General features: G+C 36.4%; 1 protein-coding gene across 4 annotated transcripts in view; it reads left to right on the forward strand.

Annotated features, from left to right (window-relative positions):
• Positions 1 to 19,233, forward strand: part of Rictor (RPTOR independent companion of MTOR complex 2) — a 102,897-nt gene that overhangs the window by 48,175 nt on the left and 35,489 nt on the right. For all 4 annotated transcript variants that reach the window (XM_036206858.1, XM_036206860.1, XM_036206859.1 and 1 more), the window contains exons 7-15: positions 3,802 to 3,928; positions 7,264 to 7,433; positions 11,271 to 11,338; positions 12,147 to 12,214; positions 15,269 to 15,351; positions 16,543 to 16,630; positions 17,242 to 17,332; positions 17,425 to 17,491; positions 17,612 to 17,692. In XM_036206858.1, the coding sequence (XP_036062751.1) occupies positions 3,802 to 3,928; positions 7,264 to 7,433; positions 11,271 to 11,338; positions 12,147 to 12,214; positions 15,269 to 15,351; positions 16,543 to 16,630; positions 17,242 to 17,332; positions 17,425 to 17,491; positions 17,612 to 17,692 (843 nt within the window). The remainder of the gene's footprint in view (positions 1 to 3,801; positions 3,929 to 7,263; positions 7,434 to 11,270; positions 11,339 to 12,146; positions 12,215 to 15,268; positions 15,352 to 16,542; positions 16,631 to 17,241; positions 17,333 to 17,424; positions 17,492 to 17,611; positions 17,693 to 19,233) is intronic.

Consider the following 19,233-nt stretch of genomic DNA (forward strand, 5'->3'; position numbering starts at 1 on the left):
CTAGGCTGTGCTTAAACTCCTGGAGATCCTCTGGATAGCTTCTAAGTGCTAAGATTATAGTTGTGAGCCATCCTTGCTATCATGTACATGTTAAATTTAATATATAATAGAGTTCCATAAAATTAAACTCAAAAATAATTTAATGGCAATATAACACAGAGACAGTTGATTTTCAGTTTCTCTGGAGATACAGGATCATTAGTGTCTGGTATTACTTAAAAATGCAATAGTCAAAAAATTAACAGTACTTGATATTAACTATAGGCTAAGTGAAGGAGCTACAGTGTTTGGTTTCCCCTTCCTTTAGCTGAAAGTGCTAAGAGTAAAGCGTATTTGATGAAAAAATGTTGTTCTTTATGGGCCATAGAAACTGTTCCTTTACTCAGTACTTTTAGCATCAGAGGTATGTATTTCCTTTCTCAACAGTATCCAGCTACTGAAACCATTCAGGTGCAACTGGAGGCCAGAAGTCTGTGCTTGTTCTTTCTCTTCAGTTGCGTTCAATCTTGTCTCCTCAGGTTCTCTCCTTGAACCTGGAGCTTCTCTTTTCAACTAGACTGGCTTACCAGTAAACTCCAGAGGGCTGCCTTTTTTGGAACCCAGCATGAGAATGGACTCTATTGCACCTGTATTACATAGTTGCTGGGGATCCAAACTCAGGGCCTCATGCTTGCACAGTAGGCTTTTACTGTCTGAGCTATCTCCTCAGTACCCCTAATGTTACGTTTTTAAAAATGTATTGATTCGCCTTGATTGTGTGTATGTTCGTGTGTGTGTGTGTGTGTGTGTGTGTGTGTGTGTACACTGTGGCACACAGGTAGCTAGCTGCAGAGGGCAGCTTGCAAGAGTGAGTTTTCTTCATCCACTGTGTAGGTCCCAAGGTGTGAACTCAGGTATTCAGGCTTAGCTACAACCACCTTTTCCTGCTAAGCCTTCTTCTCACTGCTTCACTAATTCCTTTTTTTTCAAAGGTTTATCTTATTATTACTTGGTTAGTTCTTAAGATAATCACTCAGGCTTTTTATTTTTATTTATATGCATTCAAACATTTGAAAACCTAGCTTCTTTTGGCTTTAAGGTAACTTAGTCCGCAAGTAATTAAGGAACACTTACGTTTCTTTCCCTTCTCTTTTTACCTATCTCATTTATTTGAAGGAATTCTGTTTGGGTTTTTCTTCAGTGTCTGTGATCTTTTCTTTTCTCTTTCTATCTGGTATTCCTTTCTGATTTGTGTCATACGTATTTTCTATATAGTTTTGATACTGGTCAACTGCTCCTGCTCTTTTCTTTTTCTCATTAAATTCTACTTAGGACTGGCAAAGTGATGGCCCAGTCAATAAAGCACTTGCATTAGGACCAGAGTTCAGATGTCCAGTAAAAAGTTGAATATAGTGGCTTGCATGTGTATTCCCAGTTCTAGAGAATGGGTAAGGCAGATCCCTGGAGTTTTTGGCTGGCCAGTTTAGCTGAGTCAGTGAGCTCCAGGTTCTCAAACCATAAGATGGAGAGTTACTAAGAGAAACATTCAACATAGGCCTCTGGTTTCCACATACTGGGACTTGTACACATATACATACCCATCCACACACACAGTACAATATACTCTACTTCTTACCATGTGAATTTATCATTGTTGTATTCATATTAAATTTCTTTATTCATAAAATAGGAATTAATACTGTCAGGAATTAATTCTACTAATACTAATAGGAATTAATACTATTGTTTTCTTTTCTTTGTACCTGTAAGGATTTCATTTGGTGGAATCACATGCCTTTGATATACTGTACCACTGGTAGTGGGATAGCCAGACTAAGAACCCAGTGTCCAGATGTCTAAAGCTACATTGGCTAATGAGTGTTAAGTACAACCTGCCTACCTTGTCCTATCAACTGTTTCTGTCTAAGCTGTCATCTTACAACACCATGCATGTAGGCAAAGAACCACCATTCCCATAGCGACTGACTGCTTCTCATTTCATTTCCTCCTCTTTCTACCCTCAATGAACCTTCCGGTCACAGCACAAATTTCAGCTGTGTGTCTTAGAGCACTGTTGTGTAACTGCTTTTGTCAGTTGCACAGTTTTATTGCCTAGTCTTGATCCTCGCTCTAGATGTCTGTTCATGCCAGAAAAGATGGTTGTAATAGTGGCCACAAAATATAAAGCATTTTATGGCTTTTTCTTTATTGAGTATTCATCGATCAGTGAGGAAAGCATCCTTTGATCCCAGTCCCATTGACTTTAAGAATCTCTCTATGTGCATCTCCCTGGAAAATGCAAATCATGATTTCATTTGTAAAAATTTAATCCTATGTATTTGGTCCATAGTATAATCTATTGAATAGGTAAGTGTATGTTTAGTAGACACATATAAGATTTGTAGAGTAGAATTTCTTACTGTACCTGAAATTGTTGGAACTATTTCATTGTTTACATCTTCATTTTCCTATAAGCAATCTCACTCAAAAAGGATTGATTTGGCAAAGAATATACATTATTACTCAGTAGTCTAACTAATTTGGAAAACTAAATTGTCATAGCTATTTAAGAATATATCACATGAATTTTGTTATTTGGGTAATTCTTTTAGATTTTTCTTAATTTTTAAAATTTATGTGTATATGTTTGTAGAGGACAGGTGCTATGTGCACATGGTTGCAGGTACAGAAGCCAGAGGTGCTGGATCCCCCTGGAGTTAAGAGTTACAGGTGATTGTTAGCTATCCACAATGGATCTTAGGAGATGAGTTTGGGTTCTCTGGAAGAGGAGCTGTACTCGTAACTCCTGATCCATCTTCCGTCCTTTGGTGGAAGTTTTCTTAGGAACATAAGAACTATGTGTAACGTACTAATGCACCAGTAAAAATTAAAATATAAACTAGGAGGGGTGTAGATTTCTTCTCCCCAAGGTAGAAGATCTCAGACTGTCCCTTTGGTTCTTACAACCTTACCTGAGTTGTTGTTTTAGTTATCTTGTACCCATATCAGAACACAAATTTTAATTCTAACAGGTTTCTAACTCCAGTAACATCCAGAAGTTACTTTTCTCCCTGTCAAAACCTCTTATTTTCCTACCCTAGGGTGTTATTTTGAAATAGTCGGTAAACCAGATAGTTTATATTAAACAGTGGTTTGTCACCTGCTTTATTTTCCTTTTGCTTTTTAAGTCAAAGGTAGATACTCTTGACCTATTTCCAAAATTGCAGTTAATGATATTGCCAATTCAACCTTTGATTTGAGGTTCACACAGAGTTTTATCACAAAGTTTATATACAGAATTTTTCACATATCAAAAGATTCTGGATTAGTCAATCTACCTTTTGGCATAGCAACAAGTAACAGTAGCTAAAGATTATTGAGTGGATGGAGTTCAAGTCAGTTTGATCAGGAGGTAAGTGGCAGAGACATGGTGATGATGGAGCATCTCAGTTGGATGTCCACTACCGTCTATGTCACTGAGCGACACTGTAGACACTGAGGAGCTGTGCAAGATGCCGATCCTATTCAGGAGGGACTTAAAATCTTAGAAACAGTCTTGTTTAGCAACTAGTTTAGTTTTAAATTATGGGAAAAAATACCAGGAACATTTCCATAGTAATTATTGTTAATATTTACTGTTAGTTATAAAAGCAATCCTTACAGTTAAAACAATTCTTTGCGATGTCCATACAGAATTGAATGTTAAAATTGGTGCCTCAGTCTTTTGAGAATTTGTACCCCTAACTATCTCTCTCTGAATAAAATAAAATTTACAGTGTACTATAAAGTAAATGACTTATCTTGTGATCTTCTCTGTTACAGATGATTACTGTGAATGCTTCCCTGTTTCCTAGTTCTGTGGCTAACTCATTAATTGCAGTTGGAAATGATGGACTTCAGGAGAGAGACAGGATGGTCCGGGCATGCATTGCCATTATCTGTGAACTAGGTCAGAATTTTCTTGAAGTAATTAAGTGCTTTATAAAGTACACATAACATTCCCTAATGTCGTTAAAAGAAAAATGCTTTAGTTACAAAAATAAGAAAATGTTCATTTCTGATAGGAAAGTAGAAGAGGTGTTATTTAACAATTCAAAATTCATATTATTGTATATATTTTCAGATTATTCATCATGAAATTTGGTTCTCTATAATCCAGTAGTAGTAGTAATAATAATAATAATAATAATAATAGAATCTACTAGTCTAGCCCTCTGACATTCATGATACTATATCTTGATATGGTTGAAAGTAATAGTCTACAGTGCAAAAAGCGAATTCTAATAAAACCCTTTCTATTGCAGATCAGAGATTAGAGTGAGAAAAGGGAGAGTACAAACAGGAATGCGTATTTTTCTGGGCATTGAGAGGAAAGTACATTTTGGTTCATCAAATAAATCATACATGGATTTTAGTAGCTACAGAGTTTACTGTAAGGAACAACAACAGAAAGACTGTTGGCAGAGCAACAAGCAAACTGCCACATGTAAAGTAAAACAGTAGACACAGATAATCCCCAAATACCCACATGGCTGATTTGAGAGTTCAACTTCATTTTTTGTAATAATAAGATGATGATTTTTTTTCTATTACTAAAAGTACAAATTGTGGAAATCATATTTCCTCTGGATAGTAAATAAATTAATAAAGTTTTAAATTTCAAAAAAGAAGAGCCACTGTGCCACCGAAGACTCAAAAAACAGCCTGTAATACCTGCTGTAGAAACAAGATCAGGCCGGGCGGTGGTGGCGCACGTCTTTAATCCCAGCACTCAGGAGGTAGAGGCAGGTGGATCTCTGAGTTCAAGGCCAGCCTGGGCTACAGAGTGAGTTCCAGGAAAGGTGCAAAGCTACACAGAGAAACCCTGTCTTGAAAAAACCAAAAACAAAAAGAAAGAAAGAAACAAGATCAGAAATATGATTAGGGTTGTTATGAAAATTGTAAAATTTTACAATATACTCATGTATTAGATGCCTAGAAAATTATATTGATTGATGTTTATCATAAAGTAAAGCAAAATGTAAATGGATAAGCAAACCCAAGTAAGAAAGAAGGGAAATACCCAACAGGCAGGCTGAAAACAATGGCAAAATTAAAATTTATTATTGGGATGCAAGACAGATTGATTGCTCAGCCTTCATTTATACTAGTTGGAAGAAGAAAACATTGAAATGCACTTCTTAATAAAGGAGAAGAATGTAGTAGGAGTTCTTTTAAACAGAAAAATTTTTAGTATACTATGCTTGAAAACTCTTTGAAAGAAATGAGTTTTTAAAATCAGTGTTAGTATCCAGTTGCACATAAGTAGAACACGTGCTGGATCAAGACCAGAGACGTGATTGTAAACACTGGTGAAATTATTAGCTCTGAAAAAGCTGACCGATGGACCTTTGTAAAATAATAAAGGAGCATGTCATTCTATCTAGAACCATTTAGATAATTAGAAGGCTACTCCATTGATAGTCTAGATGGAAATCATGTTTTATGGACAAAAACTTTTGCTGTGTGCCAATGCCCGGCATACCTGAAAAGCTATACTTTGGGTAATGTAATGTGTAGTTCTAAAGTGCTATTGAAAACAGAGAAGGACCTAACCTTATATTTTGTCCTTCACACACAACTGAAGAAACCATGAGAATGTTCTTATTAAATCAATACTTGGTGTTAACCTTTTTTCATGGGCATGCATGATGTGTGTGAGCATACATGTGAAGGCCAGAGGTCGACATTTGTTATTGTCCTTAGTTACTTTGCACCTTACGTTTTGAGACAACACTCTTAGTAAACATTGTAAATTAATAAATGAAGTTTAAATATTGGAAAACAGCTAGATGTCACTCTAAATTGACAAAACTGAATCAAGTGAAGAAATGACCTATGTGATTACTACTGTGGAATCATGGGAAAATTTAAATTTGATGTTTTTTCAGAAGTAATCAAAATAGAATCTGCATGTAAGAGATGTGTAGGAAATTGGTGATGTGTATGGATGAGATACCTTTGAGTGTGTCAAATTGAGTTTCAAGAAGGTACAACTGGCTGGACATCAAGGGTGAGAACAGTGATGGTAGAGGTGGGCCGCGGGGCACATTGGAACTTCTAATGCAGTTCAGTTCTATGTCGAGCAGGCTTGTCCGCATATCACTGACCCATACCATGAAGATCTGTGCACTGTGGTTCTCAGTGATTTCACCTAACTTTAGAACACAGGAGGAAACCTAATTCTAAAATCATCCAGGAGAATAAATGTGACCGATGAAACTGGAAACATTTTGGGGGAAAAAAAAGTGGAGGAGAAAGGGAACTTTCTTTTCATACCATTTTTAAGAAGTATTAACATCACTCTCATTTTTTAAGAGAAAAACTTTTTGAAAGTTGCATATTGTATTTTGAAAAACATGTTGGCATATCATTAAGAATGAAAACCAAAGCTAGGCTTTATTACACATACCTGTCATCTCTGCCCTTGGGAGACAGAACCAGCAAGATACCAAATTCAAAGACAGCTTGCAAATATAGCAACGCTGTCCAAAAAAGGAAGAAAAAACATATAAAAATCATTTTGAGAAACATGCCAAGATAATTAGTAAAGTATTTGTGGGGAAAATTGAGTTTGTTATCTCAATGAATCTCAACATCATGATGGATTGAAACAAATGTAATTTAAGTCATTAAGATGCTTGGGCCCATATGATGATAAGACACCTGTAATCACAGCACTCAGGGCACAGACAGAATAGTGCAAGTGAGGGTGCCTGAGCTCTGTGCTGACTTCTAGGTACTGTTTCCAAAACAAGTTCCACAGCAAAAAGCACAGCCTACACGCAAGGAACAGTGTTGGTCTTCAAAGATAGGTTTTTCATCTTAAAGTCACAAAGGGGTGTGTGTGTGTTTGCACACATGTGTGCTGTGTGTGTGTGTGTGTGTGTGTGTGTGTGTGTGTGTAAATGATATACATCATTTGAAACAAATTTTGAAACAACAAATCCTATAAATTATTTGAAAAATCACTAAGGGGTTAGTGTCTCCACAGTAAAATGGACTCTAAAATTGAAGAAAAATACTCAGTAAAATTTATCTAAAGAATATGATAAAATTGTTCAAAGACATTTCAAACCTCAGGCTTGTGGAAAAGATAGTGAGTGATTCTTAGTTGGTATTTTGTACTTGTAAATACAGTTAATAAGAAAGTTTTCAAACCCAAGAGGAAACTTAAGGTTATTGTAAACGTGTAGGTTGTAAGTACTTGGTACAATGACTGTAATCAGTTCTTCTTTCATTTAGCACTTCAGAACCCAGAGGTGGTAGCCCTTCGAGGCGGACTGAACACCATCCTGAAGAATGTGATTGATTGCCAGTTAAGTCGCATAAACGAGGCTCTCATTACTACAATTCTGCACCTTCTTAATCACCCAAAGACCCGACAGTATGTGCGAGCTGATGTAGAATTAGAGGTAGGCACTTTTAGGGTTTCTAATTTAAAATACACTTCTTCAGAAAGAACTACTTAATGTGTATGGGGGTTTTGCCTTCATGAATGTCGGTACACCACATGTGTACAGTGCCCACAGAGGCTAGAAAAGGGCGTCGGAACCCTGAGAACTGGAGTTGCAGGTGCTTTTAAGGTGCCACGTGGGTGCTGGGAATCGAACTTGGGTCCTCTGGAAGAGCAGCCAATACTCTTAACCACTGAGCCATCTCTCTAGCCCTAAAGTACAAGTTTAAGTACATAACTTTGTTTTGAAATTTTGCAGTAGTTGACTCAAGTGCTACATTAATTATCTAACCTATGTTAGTTTGGTTTATTCCCATTCTAGTTATTTGACTAGTAATGAGTTAAAAATGTTGCTACCAAGAATATTTCAGCAACATGCAAAATAATTCATTTTGTATTAGCCCTAAGAAATTTCCTGAGCAAACTAAAGGATGAATGAGATTACACTAAGACATGTGCCTGTATTAGAAATTCAGTATATTAATATTGTATATCTTCTGCTAACTATGTTCTGTTTGTTCATTAAACAATACCAAACTTTTCTAACATAACCACTTTGGGGGCTGAAGAGATGGGTCAGAGGGTAAAACCCTTAACATGTAGCGTGACAGCAGCCTGAGTTTGGTCCCGGGACCCCCATAGAAGCTGGACTTGGTGTGGTTCAATCCTGTGATCCCAGCACTCCTGGGAAAACACAAGAACTGCCTGGATGCTTCTATAGGAAACTCGGGCAGGAACAGCAAGAAGAAGTCTGCCTCAGAAATAAGGTGGAAGGGAGAACATGGCATGTGTGCACCCATACGTCATGTACCCACACACATACTACATAATGCAAAAGAGAAAAAAAAACACTTTGTTTGGCACTATCTGTAATGAATGTGTCTTTCTAAAACATGAATATATCTTTAAACAATATGTTACGTGTAAAGTATTTTACTAATTCAGGTGGAATTTTTATAGTTATCTAAAGTAGTAAGGCTACTGTATACTTCTTATTATAAGGCGGTATTAGCTGAGGATGGCGGCAGCTGGTTATAATCCTAGCGTTCATGAGGCAGAGGAGGAATAATGGACTTGGAGGTCAGCCAGGGCTGCTAGTGAGACTGCATCGGAAGGACAGAGCACTACCTCATAGTCAGAGCTTAGCCCTTTGTTTTGAATATAGTACATTGTTGTGGTTGAAGATAGTATCCAAAATACATTTAAACCGAGGATTTAAGTATAAAATTATCTATGACTTAAAATGTTTGTCATTTTCTAATTATCCTCACCATTTTAGGAAAGGAGCCTTATAAATGTTGTAGTTCTGATTTTATTAGGATTCCCCCCACCCCCACCCCTCGTGATGGGGTCTTGCTCTGCTCCCTGGGCTGGTCTCCAGATTGTAGGCTCTGCCTCAGCCTGCCATGTAGGTGGACTATAGGCAGCACAGACATTCTTGGCATTAGGACTACTTTTACGAACATTACAGATGATAAAACTTCATCAGACTATCCTTACTAACGAGTATAATAAGCACAATAGTCTCTTAGTAATTTTTAAATGTATTATTCATTGGAGTCCTATGCCAATGGGTATTATTGATCTCTCATAGAATGCTTAGCTTTAATTTTTATCAAGTAGAATAATTAATATTAAAAACTAAAGATTTCATATTTAAAATGAGATGACTCAAAGAAGGTAGGAGCATAGACTCTTTACTTGTATACATTATAAAGCACACTAGCAAACCTTTATGTAAATGAAAATAGCCTACAAAGACTATGGTAGATCTTTAAATAAACTATATTTTGTGCTTACACCATAAATATCTTTCATCTTTCTCCCCTAATAAGAAGTCACCCCGGTGGCACAAAACCTGAGAAGGCAGACTAGGCCATACAGTTTCTGTTTGGGTGATGGGAGTAGAGCTCCAGGATACACTACTAGCTTGGATATGAGTTTATCCTGTGACCTCGCTAACTTCATGGCTTTAGGAAAGTGGGTTAGCACCTCTTGACTTATATTTTTCACAGGTAAAATGAAGGTCATGATTTTCAAAGTTGTTAAATATTCTAAATAACAAATCTTAACAATAAATAGTAGATGCAGTAGTTGGCAACTGTATAAGCTTACGTTTAGTTATATGTATTTTCTCTATATTCTACTCTATATAAATGAGTTGCATATTTCTTCTCATGTAATAAGTACTGGCTTCCTTGGCTGTTCATCACTGTCTTCTGTTTTGACCACCATATCTTCATTGTGGAATCAGTTAAGAGAAATTATTCTTTTTATCTTGTCATATTGATTTTGTTTTCATTCTAAATCAATACCTTTTTTCTATAAAGAACTACTTATATAGTACTCTGGTCTCTGCTGCCCGACACCATCTTCCTCTGTTAAAAATAGATGTGTGATTAACTTAAAGTTTTGTGTCTCAATTTTTAGTTTACCCTGATACTCATTTGTAGTGAATTTATACAAGTGCTTACTTTTTCCTGGACAATTGCTAGTCCAGAGTATGTTGGAAGGGGAAATTCACACATGCTTGAGATTAGAAAAATAAAGAGCTTTTGGTGAGTGTGTAGTGCTAAATAACGAATTGGATAATTTGTAACTAATCTCTTGTTCTTGACATTTACCAGATCCTTAAAATTGTCAGAATAGATAATGGTCTCAGTTTAAACATAAAAAATAAGTCTTAAAAACATCATTCTTGGGATGGTGCATGCCATTAATCCCAGTGGGAAACAGAGGTGGCAGATCTCTGAGTTATAGACCACCCTGGTCTACGTAGTGAATTCCAGATAAACCAAGGCTACATAGTGAGACCTTGTCTTTAAAAAAGAAAGAAAGGAAAGAAAAAGAAATATCTAATTCTTGGGACTGGAAAGATGGTTCAGTGGTTAAGATCACTCTCTGCTCTTCGAGGAGATCCCAGTTTGAATACTAGGTTCCCACCATACAAACAGCTCAGAGTCTTGTGTAACTCCAAATCCAGTGAGATCTACCTCCGCTGGCCTCTGGACACCTGCACTCATGTACATGTACTTACATACAAATAATTAAAAATAATAAAAAGAAATCTTCTGAAAAATCCCATTCTCATTGTAACTTCCTGAGACACGGAAACCAAGCCGCCAGCTCTCATTAGACCAAGGAATTAGAATTTCATTGTGGACAAGGAGATGTCAATAGGAAACTGAAAGAAGCGTCAATAAAAATAACCAGAGTAAATCACGATGGGGTGAGTGGTGCAGGACACAGCAGCAGTATCAGGAAAAGAGAAGACTGGCAGAAGCAAGGGTCCGAGAAACAACGACTAAGATTTCATTTCTATATTTAACTACGTTTTGCAAATAGAGCATAAAAGAAAGTAAATTATTAGACATTCCATTGTAAGACTGCTAAATCCAGATCACTTATACTCTGAAGAGCAACTTGAGAAGGAAAAGCCAGCAGAAAGACACATTGCTTCAAAGAACAAATCTGACAGCTGATTTCCAACAGAAGAAATGGAAACATGTACTTGGTCGAGAGCATCACATTGAGTGCTGAAGGAAGATGACTGCCAGCCTAGTCCAGAAACACTGATGTCTGTGTCTGTTTTGTTTTAGATGCATATTATACCTTAATTTATGAGTTAAAAATTCAGTTTGTACCTAAAAATACGCCACAGTTTTAAAATGAATTTGAAGAACAAATGTCTGAAAGTTCATCCACTTAAAGATACAGACAACTGGAATTTTGTGTTATAGAAAGAATGCTTTTTATAGTAAAAATTCTTTGTGCTTCTCTTTCCTTTTCTAATTAGCGAATTTTAGCACCCTATACTGATTTCCACTACAGACACAGTCCAGATACAGCTGAAGGACAGCTCAAGTAAGTACCATGGTTTCTGCTAGGGCATGGGGTGTGTGTGTGTGTATATTTCGTGTATTGTTTACAATGATTGTGTACAGAGCTAGGGGAGTTGGAGTAGAAGTGGATGTCCTGTCTCATGGCTTACAGTGTACTTTTTAGAGTTACACAGTACAAATGAAAGGAAAGCTTAGTGAAATTTTACTGTTAGTTTGTGGTCTCCAAATTAGCACAGTGCTGGGTTCCTCTTAGTAATTGTTTGGTGACTTCAGGTTCCTGAGCCTGCTGTGTAGAAAAGCTGAAGAGGTGCAGGTTGACAGCTCCCTTGGCAGACTCGTGGTTGCTTCCAGGGCATCCCTACTCCACGGGTGCTTTCTCAGTTGCCTGTCCTCTGCTGCTCACTGAAGCACATCGAAGGAGTGTTCAGGAGGTCAAGATTCACAACTTAGTTGTAAATCATGGTGTGGATTTTATTACTGTTTATTGATTTATTTAGTTTCACCTTACTGTGTTATCTCTGGCTAGCCAGGAACCTGCTATGTAGCCCAGTCTGTCCTTGAACCTACAGCAATTCCCTTGTCTCTGAAGTGCCGAGGTCACAGGTGTGCACTGCCACATGTGGCTTATGTTGTCAATTTAAAATTGAAGATCAGTTTATTCTAATAGTTGAGTAATAGGCTTTAGAGTGACCTGGTCTTTTTAAAACCCCTTGTTTTTATTTCAAGTGTAAACACTTAACATTAATGATAGATTTTGCTCTAATACATTACTAGAAAAAACTCACCTCAGTTTAATCTTGTGTCTTTACTAATCCCCCCACTCCCAACAGAGAAGACAGAGAAGCCCGATTTCTAGCCAGTAAAATGGGAATCATTGCGACATTCCGCTCATGGGCAGGTAGGTTCTATATGTTGCTCAGTGATGTCAAAGAATAAGCCTTACTTGGTTTTTTGGTTTTTCAAGTGTTTAATTGTTGTAGCATCTAATTTAAATACAAATGTAGTTTTACATTTATGGTATTATAACCAAGGAGATTTACACAAAATGATTAAAACACAGTGAAGAAAGTTTATAATAAGTAGGATATTGCTTTCTGTATTTACACACTCATCACATTTGCAAGTTACTGTACTAATGATTCCCTAGACATATTAAGAAAAAATCCAGCATGAAATACATTGCCAATGAAAACTCCCAAAACTCATGAGTCATATGTATTGCTGAAGCTTCTTACTTAAAAATGGTATAGTAATGTCATAAATAGTAGCTTTGTTAGGCAGGTTGTTAGGAGTCTCAAACTTCGTTGTTACTTCTTTTGAACTCAGGGCTTTGTGCATGATAAGCAAGAGCTCTGTTCTTGAGCCCTGTCTCCAGCTCACCAGATTTCTTTAGTATAGGGATTATACATGTTTCATCTTACTATGTAGTAAAAACCAATTTTTTCATAAAGTAATATGGCCATTGACTTATTTTCTGTCAATGGTTACCTTCACAGTATTGCTGTAGAGAGAGCCTATAAAGGAACATTAACCATAAGCAGAACAAGGAAACGTACTTAAATACTTCCGTGTACTTAAGTAAGCCTACCTTCCAAATACTTTTTTCGATACAGGTATTTATCCTAGCCACTAGACTTTAGCTAGTATGTTTTCAGTGTGCTTCTTCTGCTCTCTTAGTACCTCAATGAAAACCCTGCCTTACCTCTTAATACTCACCTTCACATAACAGCTGAAAGGTTGTTTATGGACCTAAGAAACATAGTATTTTTCATACTTATTCTAATTCGTTTTTTTATTGCCAAAACAAAATACCAAAAAATAAGTGATTTATTTTTAGATGAAGATTTATGTAGTTTCCACTCCTGGAGGCTGAAATGTTCAAGAATGTGGCATTAGCATCGTGTGGAGAGAACCATAGGCTGCAAGCTCTGGACTTTGCTCTCAGAGTTAATTTGAGGATTCGTTACAATGGCCTCATCTAGACCTAGTCACCTCTCAGAAACAATCAACGTGCATTTGGGAGCTTGGTTTTTAACATAGATACAACTTAAGTCATCCTCTTTGCCTTTACTCCAGGATGGTTTCTTTCCTGTCATTCAGTACCCTCTATTATCCCTCAGCTTAACCATGGATAGAGCTGGTTTTGTTTTTCCAAAACACATTGCACTGTACTTGAACCATCAACATAGCCCAACTGTTCACTCCTTCACCTTCCTTCATCTAGACCCTGCTCTGTCAGTCTCTGTTTAAAATTCATCTGATACATTCCTACTAAATTTCTTTCTCCAGATGCCCTTTCTATTGGTTTGTGACTAGAAACTTTAAAAGTTAGATGTTTTCTACCCTCTACTGAACAAAGAAATAAAGCATTTCAAGTTACAACCTTGAAAATATTTTTCTAACAGAAATATTTTCCAAAATAGTGTTTAGATTCTGTGGCAGTATTTATGAATTAAATAAAATTCTGCAGTGTTAATTCAATGGAAGATTGCAAGTTCCATATAACTGATAGAGCAGTAATTTCAGCAGCTCAGATTTTCCACAAGTGTCAACATCCTTTTTCTGGTGTTAATAGGAAGGGTTTATGTAAACCCTTACCATCATCTCTGCTTTCTCCAACTCCTGTCAGACAGCAGAGTGTGAGAAGTGCACTTCAAGAACTTAAGCCTTCAATTCTGCTTACTGTGTTGAACTTGAGTTCTGATTCTAAGTCCAAAGAGAAATTAGAGATTGTTCATGCGTACAGACATACAAATTGAGCATCCTTAATATGAAATCCAAAATGCTACAGTGTCTGAGCGGTGACATAAATAGACAATTCTACATGTGAGCTCATGTGATGATTAGTTGCAGTCATAACACAAGAACACTGAATTTACTCTCTAGGATATGTATATAAAGTATATATGAAACAAATGACTTACGTTGGGTCCGTAGCTGCATTGTCTCATGACACGTGCAGGTATTCTGAACTTTGAAAGAAAAATAATTAGGATCTGAAACATATCTGCTTCTAAAAGTTTTTGTTAATGGATACTCGGCCATTGTAGTGGTGACAGTGACCTTCAGAATCCTGTGTGACTGACTATTCAGAAACACTTTCCCTAGCATTTTAATACAGATAAATACACTTGAAAGAATTTTGAAAAATGAAGTGGTTAACATGTGTTCCCACTGTGTAGACTTTGTATTTGTCTCTCTGTGTCTTCATCATCCCATCTTAAGTTTCTGTGATGTACCATGAAGAAGCTTGCAGATGCCGCCAACATTCTTTAGTCCTGAAAGAGGTGCACGTGTGTACTCGTGGTTAGCTGCTCAGTATAAATGTACTGCTCTGCACTGTCATCGGCCTGTGTGCTCTCACTTGCTCCGCATCCTTTTCAGGGTTTGCTGTTGTGTAGCATTAGTGGCCTCTCAGTGATGCGATTTGTATTTCCTGGTAATTAATGATACTGAGCATTTTATGCTTGCTTATCACCTATTTGCATTCTTATGACATAAAATTTTAGTATGTACAAAGTTCTGTAACTTAAACTCTTTGATCCATGAATTTTATTTCGAACATGTTACTTATTCTCATGTGCATTCAGTTGATTTTAGAAATAAGTTTGACAAATGTGGGTTTTTTTTAAGCTGTAGTCTGAAGAGTATTAAATAGGGAAAATACCATTGTTTCTCTCTCTTCTGTTCTTTCTTCCAGAGAAGCATTCATTTATAGCCACTTTGGTGTTCATCAGCTTGTAAAATAGAAATTGATGAGCAATTTAAGTGATAAAATTAATGACAATTTCCAGTTAGTGGGAATAGTCTGAGAATACTTGGTATTCTTTAGTTATATGATATCAATTATAATAACGAAATATATAATTTAACTTGGAAAATAGTCACAGATTTTATATTATGACATTATTGTAGAATTTCTTATTTTTTTTTTAACTTTTATCCTCCTTAGGTATTATTAATTTATGTAAACCTGGGAACTCTGGGATCCAATCTCTAATTGGAGTACTTTGTATACCAAATATGGAAATAAGGGTAAGTAACAGTTACTGTAATTCTTACATGCCTGGACCCTTAAAAGTGACATTAGGGACTGGAGAGAGGCTCATTTTTAAGAGTGGACTGTGTGCTCTCTCAGAAGCCTCAGCCTGGGTTCTCGGCACACCTGTCGTAGCTGCCTAGGACTGCACTTCCAGTAGAGGCTAAGGCCTCTGCTCTCTGCCATCATCTGCACTCATGAGTGCACACACAGATTGTCTTAGAAATCCTTGGTGAAGTTCTTTCTCAAGTTGGTAATTTTTAGTTTAGAGCATTTTTCAGTATGTGACTACTTAGTAGTAATATCTGAATCACTTAAAATACTGTTAGGAGTGAAAATTTTATTAAAACTTGAGTTAAAATACAAATTATTAAAACAGTGCAAGTAAAACAGAAGGACATTCTTAATTTTAAGTCAAACATAGAAATACATAAAACAAAAGTAAATGTATATGTAGTCATGCTTTGTAATTTATATATTTTTGATACCACATTACCATGTTTTTATTTCAAAGATGGTGGTTTTCACTAAAACCAAGTTACTTATGTGTTGATTAGATATATTCCTAAATTATTATAATTAGGACATTTATATTAAGTAGCCAAAACCAAATTGAATGTGGAGGGAAAAATACACTAACTCTTAAGTTCTCTTTTCCCATAAATGTTTTTGTTTTAATTTTGTTTTTTCTTTAAATGGACTGTACCTGTAGCTGAAAAAGCTGTGAGAAAACATTGGCTAGCTCTGCCTCGCTTAATATGTGAAATAAAACACACTAGATCATGGAAATGGGAGGGTACGCTTATAAACTGAAACATCTCTGATGAAAGAACAAAAGGAATAATTTTACTCATCTTTTTTGAGGTGTTGAGAATCAAACCTTGGGACATTGTCGGCAAGTAGTTTGCCTCTGAGCCACACCCCTACCCATCACCTGACTTCCATCCCTGTACATGGAAAGAACTGAAATCTGTTTTCAGATTTGCACAATGGTGATAAGGAAACAGTTTTTGGAAAAAAAAAAATTAAATGACATATTTATTAAATATTTAGTAATTATCCCTTCCCTAATAAAATCTTGATAGAATGTGAAAGGTATGTTTATTACTTTTGTTACTCTGTGAACATGATCTTTTTAATCAAATACTTTTTATACAGAAATAAGTGAACTGTATTTGCTCTTTTAGCGAGGTCTGCTTGAAGTGCTCTATGATATATTCCGTCTCCCTCTACCTGTTGTGACAGATGAGTTCATAGAAGCCCTGCTCAGTGTAGGTAAGTACTAGCATGCACTGGTATCTATTGCTTACTGGAACTTCTAAATGACTTTATGGAAACAAATAGTAAATGGTAAATACTAACCATTTTCTTTCTTTTTGGAAGTTAGAGAATTATCTAATTCATAAGATACCTAAGTCCCCAAATGAAGGAACTTAAAACTGCATACACTTAAAACATAAATGGTTCTATGTCATGTGTGTGTTGCATGTGAGTATGCAGGTGTTTTCACTCCATATGAGGAGGCCAGAGCAGGCTATCAGGCATCTTCCTCTGTCACTCCCTTATTACTATGGGATAGAGCCTCACTGAACCATGGGCTGATTGTTTCAGCTAGTCTGGCTGACCCATGAGCTCTCCAGATCTGCCTGTGTCCACTCTTGTATGCCACTGTCACAGGCACACATACTACTTACAAGCAGTGGCATTAAAAAGTGTCCATGTAACAGGCCCAGGTAACCACACCCTTGCCAATCATGACATAGTCTCCACCAGTGATTACTTTTAAAACCCCTTTGAAGTTTTTTATAGCCTGGATAGCTGATAGTCCTACACTCATCGGTTTCACTATTACCTAATCTGGTAACTACCTATTTTAACTCTTTTAGATCCAGGAAGATTCCAGGACAGTTGGAGGCTTTCAGATGGCTTTGTGGCAGCTGAGGCAAAAACTATTCTTCCCCATCGCGCTAGATCCAGGTAGAATCTAGATACAAAAATGACTCATTTATTACCATTACTACTTTAACATTATGTAGACATTTAAATTGTTTATGTGCTTCTATTTCTAGGCCAGACCTCATGGATAATTATTTGGCACTGATACTTTCTGCATTTATTCGTAATGGACTTTTAGAGGTAATATTTACAAACCTTTATTCTGTCAACAAAATTCTTTAGAGTGAGAAAAGATCTGCTGCGGAAACATGTCCACACACAGCATTGTGCAGCACTCATGCTTGCTTCTTGCCTTCATAGGGCTTGGTTGAAGTGATAACGAACAGTGATGACCACATCTCAGTTAGAGCGACCATCCTTTTAGGAGAGCTCTTACATATGGTAAGTTAGTGACTTCTGGTTATGTGGTTGAACTTTTAGGATTTTAAATGATAAAACAGGTTAGTTAACTGGCATTACTTTATGATAGCTCAGACAGTACATTTTCATTTTGCTAAAGCCTTTAGTATGTATTCCTGATAGAGATGTATGTGTCGATATTAACTGGTTTTGTAAATGTAACAAGTTCCAAATGTTGATTTTTCTTTTTCTTTAACCTCTTGATGTCAATATTTTGATCCTGTAAATCTTGATTGCATTCAGAAAGGCATGGAGAAAGCAAGAAATAAAAATTACACAACCATGAATTTTATTTCAGTCTTCTAGAAATGTAATCCATATATTGTAGTGATTTTTTGACCTTCAGAAAGTTTAGTGAAAAAGTTCTAAATGTAATTAATTGTCTTATCTGAATGTCACTGGTTTCCATAAACTAATAGTTTTAGGTTCGGAGAATGAGATTCTTTGGGTAGAGACCTCAGATAGGCCTCCATGGTTTTATGGACCTTACTAACTACTAGAAACTAGAGGCTATGGGAACCTTTCTGTACTCTCAGTAAACTGAGTTAACTGAGTAAACTGAAGGGATTGTGCATTATAAGAATTTGTACCTGTAGGTCACTAAACACTAAATAAAAATCACTTTGAACTCATTTAGGAAGAAGTGATTTTTTGGCAGATCTTTTCATATACATCATGGCCTGCTTTTATTGGCAGAGTTATTTTTTGTTTGTTTCTTTCTTGGTTTGTTTTTTCTTAATTTTTTCTGGCTGGGCATGGTAGCATACAATCTTAGTCTTAATTGCATCACGCAGAAAGCAGAGGCAAGTGGAGCTCTAAGCCTGAGTCCAGCCTGGGTCTACAGAGTGAATGTCAGTGAATGTCAGAACAGCCAGAGCTACATAATAGACAGTGTCTCCAAAACCAAAAAAAGTGTGTCTTGTTTCCTCCTTTTCCCCCCAACTCTTTATCCCCTACATAGCAGCTGAGCTGTATTTGTGGTAAAGAATTAAACAGTATATAAACTTTGTCTTTTTATCAATGACTTAGTCAGCCACGTTCTCTGATCTCATTCAGCACTAAACAATACTGCAGATTCTCAAGTCAGATGAGCTGCATCTTAGGTCTCAAGACACCATTTCCTATAAAGATACCACTATTCATTTTTTTATGGAGGAATCTTGTTAGATGAATTTAATCTTTTTCCTCAAGCCTCAGAATTCTGTGATTCTCATGAAATATAAAAGGTGGCCAGATTAAAGGATAGCAGTATGAGTTCACTGCTTATTATCATATCTTCTCTCATTTACATTTAATACATGTACTTTCTGGTAGGAAGTTAGTTGGGTAGTGAAATTTTGCCTGGCATCAGAAGATAATAGTTCTATTTAAGTATTGTTGCTATATGAGACCAGCGTGTTATGAGAATGTTGATACTGCTTCTGTTCTTTTCTCAAATATGATGCATTGCTACATAATTCTCATTAAGAAGTGAGTTTGGTACCTTTTGGAAGCAATATTTAATAATAACAAATATATGAAGA

The sequence above is a fragment of the Onychomys torridus genome, chromosome 15, assembly GCF_903995425.1.
Source record: "Onychomys torridus chromosome 15, mOncTor1.1, whole genome shotgun sequence".
Classification (NCBI taxonomy): domain Eukaryota; kingdom Metazoa; phylum Chordata; class Mammalia; order Rodentia; family Cricetidae; genus Onychomys; species Onychomys torridus.